A 23448-nucleotide genomic window follows, 5' to 3' on the forward strand; every position below is an offset into this window, starting at 1 on the left:
TCAGCCCTATGGTGGGTGTAGAGCTTACTAAAAACTTTCTAAAATTAAAAAAGAAAGAAAGAAAGAAAGAAAGAAAGAAAGAAAGAAAGAAAGAAAGAAAGAAAGAAAGAAAGAAAGAAACATGTAAAGACATAGGAAAACATGATCCAAGATTAGAGAAAAATTTGTCAATAGAAATAGACCCTGAGATGACCCAATGGCTTTAAGAGACTTTAAAGTAGTTATTATTATAAATATTTTCAAAGACTTACATGAAAAGATAGCCCTAGTAAGTGAGCAGATAGAGGAATTTCAGGAGAACAATGAAAACTATTTTAAAAAACTAAAATGAAATTCTAGCATTGAAAAGTACAATATCTGAAATGAAATATTCTCTGGATGGGTCCAACATCAGATTGGAGATGCCAAAAGCATCAGTGAATTTGAAGAAAATCAACAATAATATGCAATCTGAATAAAGAAAAAATGATAAAGAAAATAGAACAAAGCCTTAGTAAGTTGTTAGACAATATCAAACAGCGTAACAGGCATGTAATTGCAAACCAAAAGGAGAAGAGAGAAATTATGTAACAGGGAAGAAGAAATATTTGAAGAAATAATAGTTGAAAATTTCCCAAATTTGGTGAAAATATCAACTTACAGTTCCAAAAATTTCAGTGAACTTCTAGCAGGAACAGCACAAAGAAAATCATATCTATGCACTACCAAACTGCTAAAACCAAAAATAAAGAGAAAAATCTTAAAACAACCAAAAAAAAAATATGAGGGGAAAATGAAAAGATATTTCTCTCATGAGAAACAATGGGGACCAGAAGACAATTGTATGACAATTATAAAGAGCTGAATGGAAGAAGAAATAAGTTAAACTAGAATTCCATATCTAGAGTAAATCATCTCCATAATGAAAGGCAAATAAAGACAATAAAGACATAAAGATAAAAGAAAGTTGCGAGAATCATCACTAGCAGGCCTCCATTACAAGAAACACAAAAAGATATTCCTTAAAAGTAAACATGATAGGACAGTTTCTAGCTACAGGAAGAAATAAGGAACACCTGGAAAAGTAAATACAAAATATACCTATATTGGTATTTTATTGCTGCTGCAACAAATTACCACACAGTGGCTAAAAACGAGACAAATGTATTGTCTTAAACTTGGGAGGTCAAAGGTTGGACATGGGCTGCATTGACCTAAAATTAAGGGGTTAACTATGCTCCTTTTGGAGGCTTTAGAGCAGAATCCATTTCCTTGCTTTTCCAATTTCTTGAGGCCACCTGCACTCCTTGGCTTGTGGCCCCATCTTCAAAGCCAGAAATGTCATGCTGAATCCTTCTCATGCTGCCATTTGTATTGTTTTTTTCTTTTTTTGCCTTTCTCCATTTTAGGGATCCTTGCAGACTATGTTATAATCTTTACAATAATAATCAGTTGCCCTTTACATAAATTAAGAGGAAAAACAGTTGGTGTGGGCAGTGGAATGATGCTCCCCCTCCCATATGGCCATGTCCTAATTCCTAGAAGTTGTGAACATGTGAATATTACATGTCAGAAGAGAATTATGGAATTCTCTTCAGAAGAGCAGATGGAATTAATGATGCTAATCAATTGACTTTATGATAGGGATATTGTCTTTAAATATCCAATTAGGCCCAAACCAATTTCAAGGATTCCTAATACTTTTTTTTAAAGATTTTATTTATTATTTATTCATGAGAGAGAGAGAGAGAGAGAGAGAGAGAGAGAGGCAGAGACACAGGCAGAGGGAGAAGCAGGCTCCATGCAGGGAGCCCGACGCGGGACTCGATCCTGGGTCTTCAGGATCACTCCTTGGGCTGAAGGCGGCGCTAAACCGCTGAGCCACCCAGGCTGCCCACCTAATACATTTTCTAAAAACTTTTTAATAAGTTTTGAATTCATCTTTGTACATGGAGGTGTAAGCCGGTGGTTCAACTTTGTTCCTTTGCATATTGGCTGTTCAGTTTTCCCACATTATTTTATTGAAGATACTATTTTTTCTGTATTGTATATTTTTGTATCCTTTTTCATAAATTAATTGACCATATATATATGTATGGGCTTATTTGTGGGATTTCTATTCTGCTCTTTTGACCTATGTGTCTGGTTTTATGCCTGTGCTGTACTGTTTTACTATAGCTTTGTAATATGGTTTGAAATCGGAGCGTGTGATATCTCCAGCTTGTTTTTCTTTCTCAACACTGCTTTGGATAATGGAACCACAAAAGACCCCAAGTAGCCCTCTATTTGGGGGGCTCAACTTTCTAGTGAAGGCCCAAAGGTTGGGGCGCCTGCTGCGGGGCATGAACCCCCAGGTCTCAGCAAGGAGCTCAGGCTTTGTGCTATATCTGTCCTGATTTTGAGTCGCTGCTCTGGGAGTGGGCTTTTTGGTGAGACCATGTCTTTGCCTCCCACTAGCCTCAACGTGGCCCTTTTATCTTTTGTTGTGGAGGAGCTGCTCAGGCTAGTTTTCAGGCCTTTTTCAGAGGGAATTGTTCCATATGCAGCTATAGATTTGCTACATCTGTGGGAGGAAGTGAGTTCAGGACCTTCTCCCATCATCATCTCGGACTGCCCTTTCCAATTTGACTCTTCTTACAGTTTCCATAACTCTGTTGAATTTCCTTGTCTATTCATATTCCCTATCTTTTCCACTTTAGGCTAATCATAATTATCTTAGATTCCCTATCTGAAAATTTCATCCATGCCATATCTAAATCTGGTTCTGCTGATTGTTTTGTCTCTTGATGATGGGTTTTAAAGGTTTTGCTTTGTATTTTGTACTTGATTACTTACTCCTTCTAATGTATAGAACAGTAGATACTAAGGCAAATAGTATCTATTATTGGAAGTGACCCCCCTTCTTTTGCTAGGCCTGTAGAGGGTTGAGTCAATACAGCTGGAATTGAGCTAGGTTTGTCTTTTGTTGCTGCTATGTCTACTTTCCATGTCCCATGTTTTAAATTCTACTGGATTTTTCTTGTGGTTAGGGTGGGAGTTGGTTTCCCAGAGACTTTTTCTCAATGTTTTGCTTCTCTCTTAAGTCTTCTCTTTGAGTTTGTTCTTCAGGGGGGTGGGGTGGGGTGGGGTGTCTCTCCATGCTCTTGTCCCTTCCCCAACAGACTTGTGTTGCTTGTTACTTGTTATTTGGTGCTTGACAGGAGGGTGTGGAGGGTGGAGAGGGGCCAGAGGAACTGTCTTTCTGGTTCAGCCTCAGCCTCAGCCTTAGACTGTATTTCTGGTTCCAGGGGTCTCAGGGGTGGATGATCCTGGAGCTCACCTTGAGGTAGGAGACCTCTATTAGACTGGGGCTTACTTTAACTTTATAAGCACTGAGTAACAAATTCATTTAATAGTATAACCCTATCTGTCCCCAAATAATAATTTATTGTTGGATTCCTTTTGAAGACTAAAGGAGATGCTTTCTTCATTTGAGATGGATATGCTCCACTTCAGATTAATTCATCTGCTTATGACCCTTCTCAATCCAGTTTCAAAAGTAAAATGTTTCCTGGAATTTTTCAGATTGAGGGAATAAAACCGGCAGCATGCTCTGGATACAGCTAGAGATTTCTTACTCCCTAGTGATCATTCTTTTCACTCTCCACTAATGAAGTCTTTGAGAACTTTTTTTTAAACATTTAATCCAGGGGATCCCTGGGTGACTTAGCGGGTTAGCGCCTGCCTTCAGTACAGTGCGTGATCCTGGAGACCCGGGATTGAGTCCCACGTTGGGCTCCCTGCACGGAGACTGCTTCTCCCTCTGCCTGTGTCTCTGCCTCTGTGTCTCTCACGAATAAATAAATAAAATCTTTAAAAAAATATTTAATCCAATTTCAGTCCAGATTATCTGGATCTAAAAACTTTAGACCAACAATTCTCAAATTTTATCTTGCACCATCTCTTGAAGGGCTTGTTAAAGACCGTTGGGCCTCATCTTCAGGTTCTGATTCATCAGGTCTGGGGTGGGGCCCAAGAATTTGCATGTCTAATAAATTCCCAGTTGGTCCCAGGATGACAATTTAAACTCTGAAGGAGATTTATACATCTGTATGCATCTGAATTTAATCCCAAGAAGTTTAGCTCTATTAAGTAGCAGCCCTATAAAGCTAGCCACTTAGGCCATCCAGGAAAAAGGGATGCATGTTCAGATGTTGTTGAGTCCCTGTAGCATGCTGTGCAGTGTTTATGATGCATTGTATGTAATGCAGGTAGCTTGGGCTTTACAGGTAAGAAGGTAGTTATGTTGGCTTTCATGATTTAAGCTTGCAAGAGAGCTAGATTTTTAAGATTTTTAAGCCTCTGCACACCTGGAGTTTTAGACTTTGTAATCTACCAAGTGGAGAAAAAGGAATTGGTTACCCTATTCCCGACCAAATGTATGGGACTGTTGTCAAGTTGCTTGTCTCACATGAAGAAAAAATCCTTTTCTGTTTTGATTTTTTTTGGCGAACTGTATCTGGTTTGTTTGCATGTGTCCTTTTCCTCAGCCTGGGTATATGTGTTATGATTGGACACATGATCTTTTAAACTATCACTGGTGTTACTCAAGGTTTGTTATCTCTGTGATCTCCCTTTAAGTATTAATATAGTATATACACATTTTGGTTTCTCACAAGAGACTTTCCTTTTGTATTCTCTATTTCCATTTAGGAGATGGACAAATGATACTGTAATGTCATACATCTCAAAATACAGTCCCTCAACCAGCAGTATCAGCATCACCTGTTTAATTTGGTAGAAATGCAAATTCACTGGTCCCACTCAAGACCCTGAATACGGAATTAGATATAGGAGGGGGCTCAAATTGTGGCTGAACAAGCTCACCACGTGACTTATCTTTGAGAACCTCTGTTGTAGAAGAATGATTAAGCTAACCATTCCTAGGGCAAGAAAGATGGTTGAAATCACACACTGGGATTAAAGTAATGTGATCCTTCTTGGAGCTATGTCTTAGCAATTATAGAAGCACATCTTACATTCTAGGTTTTGCTCTTTTGAAAGCAGAAATGAGAAATGACCATTTGAACAGAAATACTACCAAACCCCTCTCTTCCCACAAATGAGGACAATGTACTAGGTGTACAGACCAATGGTAAAACTGATGAGAAAACTTTTGAGAACTGACCTAAAATATTCATTTTGCTCAAAGAACTGATGTGCTTCTTTTATATAGTATTGATGTTTATAATAATCCATTTTTCCATTTCTAACTTGGTTGTCAGGAGTCTCAGCAAATGTTTTACATTTAATTTTCCCCTTAGGAGACCTAAGTATAAGTTTTCTAGTATTCTTTTTTTTTTTAAAGGATTTTATTTATGAGAGAGAGAGAGGGAGAGAGAGAGAGAGAGAGAGAGAGAGAGAGAGAGAGAGAGAGAGGCAGAGACACAGGCAGAGGGAAAAGCAGGCTCCCTGCAGGAACCCTGACGAGGGACTCGATCCCGGGTCTCCAAGATCAGGCCCTGGGCTGAAGGCGGCCTTAAACCACTGAGCCACCAGGGCTGCCCTAATTATTTTTATTAATTCAAAATTTATAATCCAATATTTTAAAATAAAAACATAGTATTTGTGGCTTTTATTATAAAGAGCTACAAATTATTGTTGGCAAAAGGGCATAGATAAACTAGTTAAGGTTGTTGAAGAAGCAAGTCTATCATTCAGGGGCAAGGCTAGTGCAGTCTGTGGCCCATATATGTCTAAATGAAGTCCCTAATCTAGCTCTTGGTTGACTCTCTGATCTCTCCTACTCTTCTTGCTCACAGGGCTGGAAATTAGCCTGTTTGTCAGACACTTGAGAACATTGGCATCTCAAGGTCTTTGCTTTCCTTGGTCCCTCAGAAAATGCTCTTTTCCCAGATACCTGTGGTATTTTCCCCTTCTCCTTCTTCCAGTTTTGGCTCAAATGTCATTATTTTTTTTTAATATTTTATTTTTTAAAAGTAATCTCTATACCCACCATGGGGCTGGTACTTACAACCCTGAGTTCAAGGGTCACATATTCTACTGAGTGAGCCAACCAGGTGCCCCTCATGTTACCTTCTCAGTGAGGCCTTTTCTAACCAGCTCTCCCTGAAATCTCTTACCTTACTCTGTTTTTTCCATAGAACCTAGCTTCTACCATAAGTGTATCTGCCTGTTTTCAACCTTTCCACTGTCTGAATGTAGCTTCTACAGGGCAACGATTTTATACTGTTGCCCGCTTTGCTTCTGAGTGTGTACCCACCACACAGGGCTCTATCTGGCATGTGAGTGCTAACACGAACTTGTTGAACGACTGAAACAAAGTCTGCAGGAATCAGAATGTTTACATTCAGTAGCTTAAAAAACTTAAAAAATCTAGAAGCCGGCTGAAATTTCTTCTTCCACCAAGTGTATGTATCACAATTTAATTATTTGGGTTTACTCTTCCCTTTTTAAAAACATTCAGCCAACACCTACTATACGCAAGGCACTGGGTTAAATGCTGAGAACAAAAATGAAAGAGACCCTGTTCTTTCAAGGAGCTCATCATAGAGTAAAATAAAAGAAACAGCCTAAATTTTTTTTCTCTAAACCACAAAACCAAGATATGTGTAGGATGTGGTACACAGAAAATAGTGAAATTTAGCTTGCCTTCCCTCTGTTTTTTCTATTTTCTGGTTGCAGTAAAGTAAGTACCAGACACAGGAATGGTCCAGCATAGAGTGAGACACAGGACTGTAAATCTCAGACTAAAGAATAGATAAGGTAATAAAGCTTTTATGCAGAACATCGTTATGTAACAAAATCAGTCAGATCTAAAGGCTGATAAACAACCGAGATGATCTCAGGATATTTTATGAGAAGCACCATGTACACTCTAAAAGCATCCAAAATGGGATCTCCGGGTGGTGCAGCGGTTTGGCGCCTGCCTTTGGCCCAGGGTGCGATCCTGGAGACCCGGTATCGAATCCCACGTCGGGCTCCCGGTGCATGGAGCCTGCTTCTCCCTCTGCCTGTGTCTCTGCCTCTCTCTCTCTCTCTGTGTGACTATCATAAATAAATAAAAAAATTAAAAAAAACATCCAAAATTAGTGATGATCCTGACATTCCAACAACTATAATTCTTAACGAGAACAAGAAATATTGAGTAGCAGTTATGATCAGCATTAAATCTTTTAGTAGCCCATACTTACCACCTGCCTCTTCTATGGCAAATTTTATATCGTATTTGTAAATTCTCTGCCACTTTCCCCATCTCTCCTTCTCTGGTACCAGCGACTGGGGTCCATAAATGGGTTAGATTCACACCACTAGAGTCAGTGTCCCTGGGATCTGTTGGCATAGGTATGGCATGGTTATAGAGGTGTACCTTTTCCTTCTTTGCAATGGTTGAAGCAGCCCTCTGAAATCCACCTTTTATGTATCTTTCTCCCTTTACTGATCCTAGAGCAAAAAATTAGGTGTACTTTTAGGTAACTTAGGTGTAACTTTTAGGTGTAACTTATGGTAACTGGGCAAGTCATTCCAAAATTTTGTTTTAATATATTCTAAGAAGAAACTATTAAATTTTAAAATTACTACAAGCTTCTTTGGGTCATGATCTCAGGGTCATGAGATGGGAGTCCCACTTGGGGCTGTGCTCAGCAGGGGGGGTCTGCTTGCTTTTTCTCTCTTCTTTCCCCTCTGCACTCCCCCACCCCCATCCTTCTCTAAAATAAATGGATAGATCTTAAAAAAAAATGCTACAAGCTTCTTTGGAAATAAACAATTTTAGCAAAAATAAATTACATTCCAAAGTAAATTAGTACTTTTAGAAAGCCACAAATTAACTTCTTCAAAATAATAATAATTGTGACTTTGTGCATCTACCCACTAAACTCTAGGACGTATTCAAGGCATTTTAGAGATATGTCATTTACCTGAAGAAACCGAGCCTAAATGGTCAAGTAATTTGATCAGTATCATACGATCATAAAGTGGTAAAGCTGAGATTTACATCTAGATCTAACTGAATCCAAAGCTCTTCTTCAGTGTTTAAAAGCATAAAATAAGTAACAAATGAGAAAATCTTGCTGTAATGCCACTTAGGCCTATTTTAACTTCTGAGTACTTTCTTTTGGGCTGAGATCATTATCTAGGAGTTAACATAAATATAATTTTTATGTTCTATACTGACATTCCAAAAGTTTTCACTGGGGAGAAAAACTTGCTGCTAAAACCATGGCACTATCAATATTGCCTGTCTTACTTGGGAATAAAAAAGTAGGATTGAAACTCTGATAACCAATTAAAAATGTCTATTTTTAAAAAAGATTTTATTAATTCATGACAGGGAGAGACAGAGAGAGAGAGAGAGAGAGAGAAAGATGTAGAGACACAGGCAGAGGGAGAAGCAGGTTCCATGCGGGGAGCCTGATGTGGGACTTGATCCTGGGTCTCCAAGATCATGCCCTGAGCTGAAGGCAGGCACGCTAAACTGTTGAGCCACCGCGGCTGCCCAAAAATGTCTTTTTTTTTTTTTTTAAGAATGCAGAAGCCCTTTTGCATGTGGGTAGTGAAAATATTTTCAAGAACTTTATGATGGTGTACCAGATGGTGAGAATTTGCATCAGGGAATCAACTAGCTGCCTGAGCATTAAAGCATTCATCTAAAAAGAAAATCACACTGTAGGGCAAAATGGTTTAGTAATAAGTTCTGAGGAGAGAAGGAGAAATTTAGTGAGTGTGGGGGTGGGGATGTAGAATTAAAGAATGCAAAAAAATCAAGAAATGCTATCCTTATTTTAAGCCGAGGCATATAAAATAGGCTCATAGATAATTTATGCAATTTCATCCAAATAGACCATCAAACTAACCGATATAGTAGAAAAAGCCCTGGATTAAGGGATGGGAAAAACAATGACAACCACAACCAAGTTTGGGTAAGAGCTCCACTGTGTATTAGGCTTGCAATGTAAAATCAGTTAATAATCTATACATCTCAGGTTTCTCACCTTTAAGTTGCAGATGGGACTTTATTTACCCAGTCTGTTGTACAGATCAAATGAAATATCCTACTGAAATGGATCTGTATCAAATCAGATCTCTAAGAAAAGCGGAGGGTGAGGAAGGGGAGAGAAGGTAAATTTCTTCCTTTTTCGACTACCAGTCTCCCAGTCATAAAAGCACAAGGTACAGGCCCTATTAGCTGTATATTATTCAGGACAAAATCTACCAAGATTGATAATTTCTTTAACACTTCCCCCTTCTTTTTCATTAGCCTTTTAAAATGAAAACCTAGTTAATTTTTGTAACATATATTTATTGGAATTCAAGTAGTGACAAGTTGTGACAGCCTGGCTCAAAAAAGCTTAAACTTTAAAACACATAATAAAATTTCAAGTTATAGTCATAATTTATGTTACCTTATTATAAGAAATTTAAACTTCTGACTCTAATACAGCTTTTAAAGTTATTCTTTGTAATCTGGTCATTTTGTAGTCAAGGTACAGAAATATGACACTCTGTGTCACTTACCTCCAACAAAGAGCAATCTGTTGTTTAGATAGCACTTAACCCCAGAGAGCTTTTCCAAAATGGAAAGTCAAGAAATGTATTTAGTTAGAGGTATGTAATAAAATAGGAAAAACAGTTTCATTCTGTACCCAATTCTTTTTGGGTCGTACATTACACCTGTTGTATATGCACACTCACTCACAGAGATCGCACACATATGGTATACAACATGGACATCACAGAAAAGATGGCCAGTCAGCCTTCATCTTTGCAGCCAAGGGTTTTCATTAGTGGGTAGTTAATAATTGTTATTGGGGTCTGCTCTGTATTCTGCTTATAATTACAAAGTAAAGGACAAACTACAGGTTTATTATGTCCTATGGGAAATACATAGTTCTAGTCTGGAGAGAATTTGGCCTCCTGGATTATTTTCTTACAACAGACTCAGTGAGTCATGACTGTTTCATTTCAGACTGGCCAGGAAAGACTAAGTGATAATAAACCTTTAATCAGAAGAGTAAGATAGCCTAATGGATTGATGAATATCTACTTTTTATATGAATACTCTTCAACACGGTTCTATTGCTGCTTTTCTTTTGGCTTTCAAGTATTGATATGTGAAATTCTTTTATGGAGGACAAATAGCAGTAATATCTTTCAATCCGTGAGCATGCATAGGGTAAAGTACTGGAAATAGAACAGAATTCTATCCTTACTGTATTTAGTTAAACACAGGCTTACTACAAGTCCTCAACCAAAGTTCCAAACTGAAAAGTGCCTCCTATGATAGTTATATTCAGTTACGTATGTGTAAGTAGATCGGGGAATGGACTTTGGACAAACCTAGGTCGAAGAATGATCTAATGTCTTATATCTCAATGTAGTATTATCTTTATACGTATTCCCAAACCCATTTTTGCAGCTAAGAAAAAGCACAGGTTTAATTTAGAAACCACAAAATGTTTATGTAAATGAAATCTTGTGCTACAAAGCGACTATCTTAAGACTCACTGTTATTATTTTTTTACCCACTTATTATCATAAAAAAACTAGTTCTCAGATTCTGCATACAGACAGCTTTATGTAAAATATATAAACATTTGTCCAAATTGGTACACAGATTGCATAAATATGGCAATTAAGATTGCATTTACAGATGTGCATGTACAATGTTGTGCAAATTATCACAATATTACAATTTCAAAAATTATTCAAATTGGAATCCAAGTAGAGCAGTTAGTGAAAAAATACCCATGCAGAATTTAAATATCTCAGAACAAAATTTAAATGTCTTCAGTAAAAGGTCACACATTTAAAATAGTTTTATTCATTTTATTTGTATATGTCAAAATACATTTTTATTTCCAAAATAGTGGGTTTTGCAACTAGTTTCATGCAGAAACAAGGTCTGCTCAATACTACCAATAAAATCAATATAGCACAGTAGCTGTTCAGTTTTAGATACAAAGAATAAATAACCTAAATACAAAACACTAAAATATTAGAAACATGTATTTAATCATTCTTCACAGGCATCCAAACTTCACAAATATAATCCTTAGCATGCCTAACTGTTGTGCAACCAGTATATGTTGCAGTCACTCAAACGGATCAATTATCTGTATATTTTACGTCCACATAAGACCCTGGAAATTCTCTCTATTCAGACCCACCATTCATACAGTTACCAAAAATAAAATTCCCATAACTATCCTTGTACCTTTAAAAATCAAGAATCCTGAGCTTGGTAGTAAGAGCATAACCTTATATCTTCATAAAACCAATCAAGAGAGAGAGGACTTAAAATCCTGCTTATTACCAAAACACCCTTTCCCAGCCCCAAAGTAATCTAAAATAGGCAGTAGAACACAATGACCTTTTAAAATGAAGGGGTACAAATTCACATTTAATATAGTATACAATACAATCAATAATACAATTAGCTACTATAAGCTTTACAATGTACAATTTATTCAAATGGCTGAACTGTTCAGTGGTTAAGGAGACAGTTATGTGCCAGAAAGATGTAATATTTTTTTGCATGGTTTGATGAAAATATAAAAGCTATTTGTCCAAATAAAAGCCATCTTCACTATGTACTTGGTTTTGCTTTTTTTTTTCTTTTTTCTTTAAAAAGGCCACTGAAATGTATAAAATGGTTTGAACATGATGGTGGTATCAAAGTCAATGCCTCTTCACATGGCAATAACAGTGCATTTAACATTAACTCACGGGTTAAGTCTGCAAATGATTTCATAGCATTACTTTGGCTAGCACAACAGTTTTAGACAGCACTCAGATAAATATCGGTATGTGAAATGTGAAGCAATTATCTTATGCAAATTTAATTGTGGTTGAATACTATCAAATGAAAACTGGAAATAAAAGTAAAAAGCACTTTACAGTAGAAAACTTTTGTAAAGATAGGGCTCCATTGTAATGTGTTACTTTTAAAGTCTTTTTATCACATTGTTAGCAAATTTTGTTTTTAACACTATTTTGGAGTAGCCTACTTTGCATTAACAGACGTTTGAAATAAGAAAATAGTCAAGCATGCCATGTGGTGGTCTAAAAATCAAAACAATACACTTATTTATATATACAGCATCACTCAGTACCTGCTAAAATGAATGTGAAGATTACAGAATCTAACATCTTATACTACAATAATAAAAAACAAACAAAAACAAAAAAGTGACCAATGAAGGCAGAAAAAAGGACTTAAAAGAATCTAATCTCAATTGACTTTAAAGCATTCATATAAGAAATAAATGCATATTGCACAAACAGTGAAAGCAAATGTTCCACCAAGCAATTCAGTTCCAGGTGGAAGACAACACAGCATGAGCCTAATACAGGACAATGTTATCAGAAGAACAAGTGTGTTCCTTTCTGTAAATGAGAAAGTTGTGAGAACATAAGAGTCTGCCACATGAAGAGTTAGAAGGAAAAAAATACAAACCCAAACTTAGATGTAAAGCAAAAAAATTAAATATCGAAAAACTGGAAACTGTGGCACATCAGAAACTGTTGAATAACTGTCTTCTGTGAGAGCTGAAAGTTTTTGTCGACACAAAAGTATTTATGTACAACTAAGGCTTACTGGTTAAATATCTGAGGCATATCTGGCCTTGAACACTTTCCTTATATGCTGGAGCTGTAAACAAGTTTTCTCAGTCATTAAAAAAAAAATCTTCTCAGCAGCTGCATTAACATGAAACAATGGTCTTGATACAAGAAAAAAAAAAACAGAAAATTAAACAAAACAAAATTCCTAGATAAGAGGGCATTTGGCAGGATATCCGAAAATGACAGTCTCCAAGGATTCCTCCCAGGCTTCCAGTGACTGTCAGTTATGGTCCACTGGGTTGCTAGTATGTGCAATTCTGTTATTTGCTGCTTTTTATTTGGAAAGTTTGCTTATAACTCTAATCAAGGCCCCATTTTCATCCTTTAGCCTCTGGTTGTCTGCTTTTAGGTCTGGTAACATCTGTGAGGGGAAAAAGAAAAGTTTTATTTCAATTAGAAGATACAATGTTACTCTTAATAAATTTTGTTTTCACCACAAGACACATGAACAAGCTCTGTCAGTTATATAAATTTCTAGTGGCTAAAACATATATGAAAGAAGAAAAAACTTGATTTGTGAAGCTAATTAGTTTAATAAATGATGGAATTAAAAGTTTATTCTTCCAAAGTTATCAATTGGAATGTACTAAATCACTTGCTATTATGACTCACAAGCACACCATATTAGAGCAGCCAAGAAAATGAAGCCTGTTTTTGTTAGGATAGGCTCTCAAAGGGAGTTCCTCTTAGACTTCCTGTCGGCACCTAAACTGAGGTCTTTTACTTTATTTACATCGGACCTCAAACCATCGTACTTACTATTATTCCACAAGAAAACCAACCTATTTGGCAAAGTTTTGATTTGTTCTAAATTATTAAAATATCTTAAAGGATTCACCTGTAGTCCCAAGTTTAAGCGTGTAGTACAACGTCTGATCCAAGAAAGATGCTCATTAAATTACAGTAATTACTACTATTAAAATAGTATAAAGTATAAGCCAAAGTAGTCAGTCTGTATTTATGAAAATATCTAAGCCTTGAAAAAAACCACCGGTATTTGGAGCAAACAGAAAAACAGAAGGAGGGGGTAGAAATGTTATCAGTAAACTGGATTTTCCACTAAGAACAAATAAAATTATATGTGCTCTGCCAGATTTGCTAGGAAGCGGAACAGCTTATATTTTGGACATTAAAACATACTTTCCAAAGATTCCAAAATCTTTCTTTAGCTATCAAAATGTATTAGGTGAAAAATCAGATAAAAGTAGAACTTCTACTTGGCAAAATTACCTTAAGCAAAATCTTTATGAAGAGTTTATGTGGAACCAATCAATTCTTGTGTTCACAATGTATGGATATAAAATACAGTAATCTCAAGTTTTTATATTAGGATACCTCTGTAATAAAGAACTAAGTGAATATTAACTACAGTGGTTCTGATAGAAAATGACATTATTTTGAAAAACTGATAAAGCATGCTTAGTCTTCAGTTTCAACATATTAATTATATATAAAATGTTATACTGCTTATGCTCCATTTTTTTTCTAGTAAAGAATTTAAGTCATATTTTTAATCCCTAAAGTATCTGTAGAGCCAAGAATGTGCACAAGCTTTGTAAAAGTGCAGACAAATCTTTAAATCCCTAAATCATCTCCTAAATTTATTGTAGTTTATCAGTCAGAATATACAATTAGTGACACTTTCTAACATTCTGAGAAGCCATGCATAATTAACAGTTATATGATAAGCTTCAGACACAATGGCATTAATTTGTAAAAGTGAGCTTAAGACACGCTTACTAATACAAAAACACCTGCCTGGCTCTACCAAGAAGAAATGATGAAACTATAAATTATAGGTTCACAGACTGCAGTTGCCTACAGAACCCTGAGCGCTTGGCTACCACTCTTGTCAAGGCCCTATTCTCAGTCAGCAGTCGCTCATTTAACTCTCTCAGAGTTTGAATTTGCTTTATTTGGTGCAGGTTCTGCAGGAATTGAAACATAAAGAAATAGAAAATAAAAAAATAAGAAAATGGAAAAGAGTACAATAAAAACACAAAGAATCACAGATAATGAATACAAGAAGAAAAAAATTAAGAGTCTTGACTATAAGGATATTCCATGAGATTTACAAAGTAAACAGTGCAGTCCTAAAATTCCATATCAAACAAAATACATACACAAAATCCAAAGAATTTGTCTCCAAAGCCATTCAATAATAATGTTCTAATAAGGAACCAATTTCAGTAATATAATAATTAAATCCTGAAATTCTATGGGCACACCTTCCTATGTACCTATGTATCATTAATTCATAATGTGATAAAGATATTTTATGCAAGATAATATGATAAAAAGTAATCAATTACTATGCTATTTCCCCCCCCAGCATAGAGTGTCCCTTCCAACATTCAAAACAAATAGTTACTTCTACAGGTAATTTAGAGTCAAACAAAACACAGCTCTGCTAGTCCACTACTCTAATGTCCTTTATTTTCAAAAGAAAACATATTTGTATTGAAACCCCCTCCACCATTTACTCTCTAGGAAACAGAGTATGTGAAATGCAAAGAATAATAAATCCCAAATCTTATAGTTATTATTGCCTAATTTCTTTGATACCTAAACATAAAAAGACCCATAAAAACTATCAATTAACAAAATGATCTGAATTATAAATGTTTTCCTAACTCACATATAACTTGGATTTAGGAAGAGAAGCACAAAATATAGGTAATCCACAAATTACATAATCAGGATTGAGAACAATTAATGTAAACAATTAATGTAAACCTATAATAGTACTGAAAAACTTGAAACTCATAAACAGCACTAGTTCTCGTAACTAGTAGCATGGTTTACTTACTTTGAGTTCTTCTTCCATTTCAGATATTCTTCTTTCTAGAGCTCTTCGTTCCTAGATCAATTTAAGGTACTGATATTAATCACATAATTATTATATTCTTAATTTTCTTCTAAATTGTGAAATAGTGACACTTTAGAGTCAAAAATCAAATCAGGAGCGTGTGGAAAAAGATGTGATGCCAGTGATGTGTAAAGAGCCAAATTTTGAGAGAAATAAATACGAAGATTATTATTTTTATTAATTTCTATAAGCTCCTTCTTTAAAGCTTTGACTTTCTGGTAGCTTGGTACATAACATGTTGATACTATTTTTTTAGTTCAATTAAACTTAGGAATAGAATAAATCAATATTCAAGACTGAGGATTATATAGAAAAGAAAAAAAACCACACATAGATGCAATTATTCTACAGTGACAGAAGCAGAAATGCAGGAAGCAAACATGCCTAAAATATGTGTACTTTAAAATTTCAAAAGGATCTAAGACCTCCACCTACAATGTATACTAGCCATTATTTATCCAATTGACTTTTACAGTTTTGTATTTAGGTTGACATTGTGTGCAGCATTAACGCAGTGAATCTAAGGAAGAAGCAACTGCAGCACTTATTTTAAAGTACCTCCTTCCAAAGAGTGACAGGCAAAGGCAACATACACTACTGCAGTGTCTGGTTTTATTCTCCCTTAAATAATAAGCATTCTAGAGTGTTATGCAAAAAGCAAGCAGCGGTAATTAATGTGCTGTAAAACTGGTTAGGTCATACCGCCCAGAAGATACTGACTCTTGCCGGTCACCTTTCAGATACAAACCATTTAAATTTAGTTTAATCACTATGAATCTCCAAGACATTCTTTCCCAGATTAATAATTGATGTTGATATTTAGTAAAGCAGTATATTTACTGTAAATGTTAATGTTTTTAGATTATGTGATGTAAAAAGTAGATGGAATCCTATGCACAGACGTTTAAGTATCATGTTACTCTGTTGATAGCTTATTTAAACACGATTATATAGACAAAACCATTATTTTCTATGAACAGAATTTTCTCCTAGTTAATAATACAGCCATGACTAATTCATAAAAAACACTATATTTCCCCAAACACTGGGATATATGTTATATGTGATCTTCATAACTTGGTGAAATCTCATAAATAGCATATTTTCCTTCAGCCTCATCATCAATTTTATTAGGTACCTTTAAGATTTTAACTACTTTCTGGTAAAGCAAGACAAGAACACTATACCAAGCTGTCATGTCACCAAATCAGCAACTATAAAATTGTATGGGATTTCTTCTGTTTGACAAACTTTTTAACATCAAAAAATATGGTTAAGAGAAAATACATGTAAAGTTTTTAGCCCAGTGCCTGACTGGTACATTAGAGTGCTGAATAAATGTTAGCAGTTATTATTAAAACTATGATTACTAATGACTTTAAATTGAAAGTGAATTAGCTACTTTGTAATTTATCTGCATTTGACAGACAGACAAAGGAGGTCAGGAGACAATGTCAGAGTATGAAGATGTGTATTGTGTGCACAAGCCTAGAAGAAAGAAGGATAGACATCATTTCTCTCTTTTTTTCTTTGGTCAAAAAGGTAAATTCGCTATTTTTATAATGGAATGGAAGAAAATGTTTTATCAACTGCTCCTGATTATTTATTCTTTGACCTAGCTACCCAGGATGTACTTTCTTCTCTGGCTGAAGCCTTGTAGGTGTAGCCACTGCTCACTTAGACTAAGAGACACTCCTTTCTTTAAAGTTTGATCATTTATACATTCTCAACTGCTCACTAAACTTGTAGAGTTATTCCTATGGCCACTGGCAGACCTCTGAGCAATAACAATAATAAACACAAGTGAATATATCATAGGTAAAAAATTACAGAAAGATATAAAAGAGCAAAAGGCTTTTCTAGTAATCATTTTTTTTTGTTTAAAATATCCTATTTTAAAAAATATCCTATTTAAGTTAAATATTCAAATTCAAAATTAAAGTATCATTAGTTTTATTTTATTTTTTTTTAAATTTTTATTTATTTTATGATAGTCAGAGAGAGAGAGAGAGAGAGGGAGAGAGAGAGAGAGAGGCAGAGACACAGGCAGAGGGAGAAGCAGGCTCCATGCACCGGGAGCCCGACGTGGGATTCAATCCGGGGTCTCCAGAATCGCGCCCTGGGCCAAAGGCAGGCGCCAAACCGCTGCGCCACACAGGGATCCCAGTATCATTAGTTTTAAAAAGATTTTGAGAACTTGATATCCTTAGAATCTTTACAAACTTTAAGAATGTATTTAAATTTTCCAAAGAGTTAAACTAAATGAATGTATTATCAAAATATTTTAAGTATACCACCACAAGAAACCAAAGAGAGATAAATGGCATTTCAAAAACATCAGATTCACTATTCACAATGTGTACATTTCAGAATCAAGGCAAAGATTTTTTTTTAATCTGTTAAAAGAATAACATGGTAAATTTAAGTCTTACTACCTAGACAGGTAATTTCATGCCTAGAGAGATCCTACAGAACTGTAAAGAAGCTAAGCCAGAAAACATTCATAATTAATATTAATCTACACTAACAAAAACTACCAACCATAAAAACAATACTAAAGGACAATAAAAAGATCTTTTATTGCTTACGTAAATTAAAGGGGGAAAATGATTATTCAATAAAATGGGACACTTACCCTTTTTTCCATTTCTAATAGTGACCTATCAGCAAACCTTTCTTGTCTCTGTAACAAAGTAACAAATATAAAAGGGATGTAAGTGCAATAAAGGTGGAAGGAGGAGAAGGAGGACCACAGTATCTCCTCTAGTGGTCTTCAAATAAATAACAATATTCACAGAGTATAAAGAAAGTATTCACAGGTATAAATAAAGAAAAAACAATTTTGTATTGAAACGATAAAGAGTTAAAGGAATACTTAGAAATAGAATGGTCTCTACATTTCTCATGGCATACCCGTCACTTTTCCTCAGGTCTTTACACAATATAGTGGGGCTAAGGATGGGTAAGGACTGTTCTGTGGAACAAAACCAAAAACATCCTAGAGTTTCCTCTCCAATGCTCAAGTTCTCTCTTTTCTTTTCCTTTTTATTTTTTTAAAACTTATTTATTTATTCATGAGAGATACAGAAGGAGAGAGAGGCAGAGACACAGGCAGAGGGAGAAGCAGGCTCCATACAGGGAGCCCGACGTGGGACTCGATCCCAGGTCTCCAGGATCACGCCCCGGGCTGAAGGTGGCGCTAAATCACTAAGCCACTGAGGCTGCCCAAGCTCTCTCTTTTCTTATACACCACTAGGAATGGAGGCTAATCTGAATGATCAGATTCCAGGACCTTGACTGAAAAGTAGTTCAGACTTGGATGTGAGTATCCAAGCAGCCAAACCAGTAAACTGGCCTAAATTTTGTTGTCTCTCACAGCTTCGTCTTGCTCACTCTCTATCTAGGGTTTTCTTTTCCAATCAATCATCCACACTCAATAACTGGTAAGAAGGTTCACATCCCTTGTCACTTAAAAGAAATTCTAGCTATACAGCTTTTCTTCTGGTGAGCTTAGGGCTTTTATTTTTCTTGCTTTCTGTACTATGCTATCAAGCCAAAGTTGACAAAATCCTGAGATTTGGGGGATGGAGAGGGCCCTTGGAGTTTTAAACTACACGTTGCAGCCAATACCGGAGAGCTGTGCATGTGGATACTGAATAAAGACCCAGTTAAAAACAAGTGGCATCCTAGGGGTGCCTGAGTGGCTCCGTCTGGTGAGCATCTGCCTTTAGCTTAGGTCATGATCTCAGGCTACTGGAATCAAGTCCCTCATTGGGCTCCTTGCTCAGTGGTGAGTCTGTGGCTCCTTTTGCTCTCCCCACCAACACTTACACACACTTTCTCTCAAATAAACAAATAAAACCTGAAAACAAACAAACAAACCCCAAAACAAAGAACAAGTGGTATCCTGGTTCTTACTTATATTGACTTCTGTACATATATCTCCCTTGAGATTCCTGGTCAGTTTGCTATAAAAATCATCAAATGACTCATTTACCAAAAGTGACTTTGCTGAATAATCAATTTTACCAATTTACCAAAATCGTTTTTGACTTTAACAAGAATGCTCTTTTATTAACCACAAAATATACTTAAAAATATACTTCATCAATTAAGCATTCCTTTTTTTCTTTTTAAAGATTTTATTTTTAACTAATCTCTATACTCAATGTGAGGCTCAAACTTACACCCTAAGATCAAGAGTCACATTCTCTACTGACTGAGCCAGTCAGGGGCCCCTAAACATCTTCTTTATCTAATTTTTTGTTCTGTCAACTATTTCAACATTCATAATTTAGTATCATCAAGGCCTGTAACCAAGTTACTTTTTGATCTTTTCACAGTTTTTTGTGTGAATATGATATATAAAATTGAAAGATCCATGTCCTTCCTTTTTTTCTGTTGTTTAAAAAATTTTTTTTTTTTAAGATTTAATTTATTTATTCATGAGAGACACAGAGAGAGAGGCAAAGACATAGGCAGAGGGAGAAGCAGGCTTCCCGCAGGGAGCTTGATGCAGGACTTGATCCCAGGACCCTTGAGATCATGACCTGAGCCAAAGGCAGATGCTCAACTACTGAGCCACCTAGGTGTCCCATTGAACCATCCAGGTGACCCTCTGTTGTTTTAAATGGTTTTATGCTTTTGTGCTTACTCTTCCTGGAAAAATAAAAGTCAATGTATTTTAATTACTTATCAGATTCAAAATGTCAAATATGATGAGACTTTTCAGCTACTTCTGATTTCTTTTTGATGTTTTAAAATTTAAATTTTGCATTTTAATTGCTAAAAATATAAAACAAAGGCTAATATGCTCTTTGAGGATCTGCAAATGAATCCTAAAAATGCTTTAAAGACTGAAAAATACAGGGGTGCTTGGTTGAATCCATCAGTAGAGAGTTACTCTTGATCTCAGAGTTGTGAGTTTGAGCTTCATGCTGGATGTAGAGATTACTTTAAAAACAAAAAAGAGTGAAAAATTTAAAAATGGCATTCAAAAGCACCCAAAAGAAATCAGAAATAGCTGCAACAATGCCATTACATAATAAGTTGATAAAATTTTAGATGGAAAATTAGCATTTTTTGAGGATTTTTCTTCATATAGCAACATTTTAGCAATTTTATGATTAATCTGCTAATTTCTTAGATTAAAAAATCAACTTTAGTTAGTATTCTGGTGAATATTCTAGTCAAAGCGGTTATAATCATAAATAGTTAATCTAGTGAATGACATTTGACAAAATATTATTCATCAAACTGGTTTCTGGTAAATCAGTCTATTTCCTCTGTTGGAGATTACAGGAAGGAGGGTGGCTGGACTAGGGCAGGATTCAAGAATTCTAGAGTCCCTCAGAAAAAACTCCATGCAACTGTCAAACTGCCACCACTATGTATACTCATGAATAATTATGGAAGTAATGCCCCAAAAGAAAATAAAAATCAGGTGGAATGATTCATAGACTTAAATGCTCAGGATAAATACTCTAAAACTGAATAAAAAGTTTAATGTTTATCAGTTTTGCCTTTATATGTGCCTTTAAATTTTAAGGACATTTACGTAGTTTTCCCAACCAAGATATTAACTCAGAATATGTACCAATGTCTTATACTCTGAATTACCCTTCCCATTATTCATTGACTATGCTGGGCATGGTACTCAGAATGTCTGCTAAGGCAGTTAACAATAACTTGTTTTTCTAGACACAATCTATAGGATCAGAAATTGGTACATGACCCAAAGGCAACTTGCTATAGGTTGTCCAGTGTCCTATGAAATGGCCACTAACAGGCTCATGAGCCGTAACAGGACTGTTTCATGCTGATAATAACTGGATAATTCTATCAGTTTCCCTCTCTTTTAGGCTTTGAATGAGAGACATATGGGAAGAATTAAATGACAACAGGGGAAGCAAAAAAGCAGAAAAACAGAGAAGGTAGTAATAAGCAGTAAAAACACAGATTAGCTGACTCACCGTAATGACAGGACACAGCAGTAGGAAGCAGTGGACTTTTTTTTAAAAAAGCAGTGGATATTTTTATTTAGAAAACACTTATGATCAAATCTCTAGAGCTAAAGCTATTTTCAGAAAACTAGTTGTGATATTTTTGTGGGAGGAGGCTCACGAAACTATTAATGCAACCCAAAGAATGATGACTTTCCAGTTTACCATGAAGCCTCAGTGTACCCCAGCAAGTTGTAACTTGAATGACATTCCAAGGTTTTATGACACCTCACTATGAAACCTGTTCTTGTTCTGACTTCTTTGTGTATCTTTATAGTAAACTCTCATCAACTGATGGAATCTGCAGAACCTTTTTAACCTCATAAAGTTAGCTTAACTCCTGGAATTTTGGCAAAGCCTCCACTGTGCGTAAACAACTGCTTCACAATGTAATAGTAGTTAACAACAACAAAAAGGGACCTGGTAACAAGTTAAGTTCAACACAGAGAATTAACTTAAAAAATTATAAAAAAAGATGAATGTAAAAGAATGACCAAAGAAAGTATACAAGCTTCATTTACAGAACCAGAGATGTCATTTTTAGAGCACTGATATTAACTGGATTTCAAAAGCTGAACTGCAGAAATATACTACAAAGTCTCAGTTTAAAATTAAACAAGTTTGTTTTCTTAAAAATTACAGGACTGCTTAGAGCCTTTTAAAAAAAGGCCAATTAGCCAATACATAGTACAACTTTAGTTTCAGATGCAGTGTTCAACAATTTATCAGTTGCATATAACACCCAGTGTTTGTCACATCACGAGCCCTCCTTAATGCCCATTATCTTTTAACACATGAACAATATTCTGCAAAATCTCCAAGATGTAGTACAGTATTTCCCATGAAATACTTGGGTCAAAAAATGTCTTTTTTTTGAAGGGAGACAGGTGGAGAATGGGGGAAGGAATGTGCCTATTACTATCCCTTCACAATTAGTATTCCACGGAAAAAGCTTGGGAAACAAGCTAGATCCTACATAGCCTAGATCATAAGTATATAGCTGTGAATTTTGTTTGGCTATCCCAATTTTGTCTAAAATGGTCTCCTATAGGCTGTTAAAGAGAAGGAAGTTAAAAGACTTAACGACAAACTATCTTCTTCTAGAATTAGTATATCAAATTAATTCTGGGAACAAACAAAATATTTATAATGAATAAAAATGATTATATAAATTTTTAGTGGCTTTAAGAAGATTCTGTATAGATGCTATTAATGTCTTGCTACATTTGGTATGCTGGAAATAAGCATTTAATCCCTTTATGTATCAAAACATAGGTATTTTTCCCTTAAAAATACTTCACCTTTCCATTCTAATACTTCCATATTTTTAATTTATTTTAGAAAGAAGTAAATGAAGTTATCAGTAAACTGTATTCATTCCTTATTTTAATAAGCTATTATCAGTAATCAAACTTCTGTTTTGAAGAAACATCTGAAAGTATTTCAATATAATATTTTTGATAGAATAAATCATAACCATTATCTTCAGGGTAAAAGAGAGAAAAAGGTACAAACCTGGGTGGCTTTTTCCAATTGTAATTTAAGATCGGTCAGTTCCATATTTGTATCATGTAGCTGTGCTTTCAGCTTTTCATTTTCAGCTAAAATTTGTTCATAAAGCTATAAAAATTAAGGGATAACATCAAATTACTTTTCTCTTAATATTTTAAGATTTTCCACTGATTACTTTGCAATATTAAAACCGAAAGATTAATTTACATATGAGCCATTAAAGGATCCATTAAAAATATTTTAATGTTTTACAGTTGCAAGGAAAAAATTTTTGGTTATGCAAGTTATTTGTCTCATGTAAACTCTTTGACAAATTAGTTCCAGTATTTAAAATTTAAGACTTCACTTAAAAAATTTCTATTTTCACTAAAAAAAAAAAAAAAAAAAAAAAAAAATTCAGTTGTATGATAAAGAGGGACTACATATCTGCAGAGCAACTATAGCTGGGGCTGAGGAGTCACT

At 35.2% G+C, this 23448-nt stretch overlaps 1 protein-coding gene across 2 annotated transcripts in view; it reads right to left on the reverse strand.

Moving 5' to 3' along the window:
- Positions 1 to 10792: 10792 nt before the first annotated feature.
- PPP1R12A (protein phosphatase 1 regulatory subunit 12A) overlaps positions 10793 to 23448 on the reverse strand; it is a 137494-nt gene continuing 124838 nt past the window's right edge. Inside the window, exons 22-26 of one of the 2 annotated variants that reach the window (XM_055341753.1) lie at positions 22990 to 23094; positions 18108 to 18155; positions 16175 to 16205; positions 15413 to 15463; positions 10793 to 12964 (exon numbers count right to left, since the gene is read on the reverse strand). In XM_055341753.1, the coding sequence (XP_055197728.1) occupies positions 15432 to 15463; positions 16175 to 16205; positions 18108 to 18155; positions 22990 to 23094 (216 nt within the window). In that variant the 3' untranslated portion in view covers positions 10793 to 12964; positions 15413 to 15431. The remainder of the gene's footprint in view (positions 12965 to 15412; positions 15464 to 16174; positions 16206 to 18107; positions 18156 to 22989; positions 23095 to 23448) is intronic. The other variant, XM_055341752.1, reaches the window with a different exon arrangement.

Source organism: Nyctereutes procyonoides, unplaced genomic scaffold (assembly GCF_905146905.1).
Source record: "Nyctereutes procyonoides isolate TBG_1078 unplaced genomic scaffold, NYPRO_anot_genome, whole genome shotgun sequence".
Lineage (NCBI taxonomy): Eukaryota > Metazoa > Chordata > Mammalia > Carnivora > Canidae > Nyctereutes > Nyctereutes procyonoides.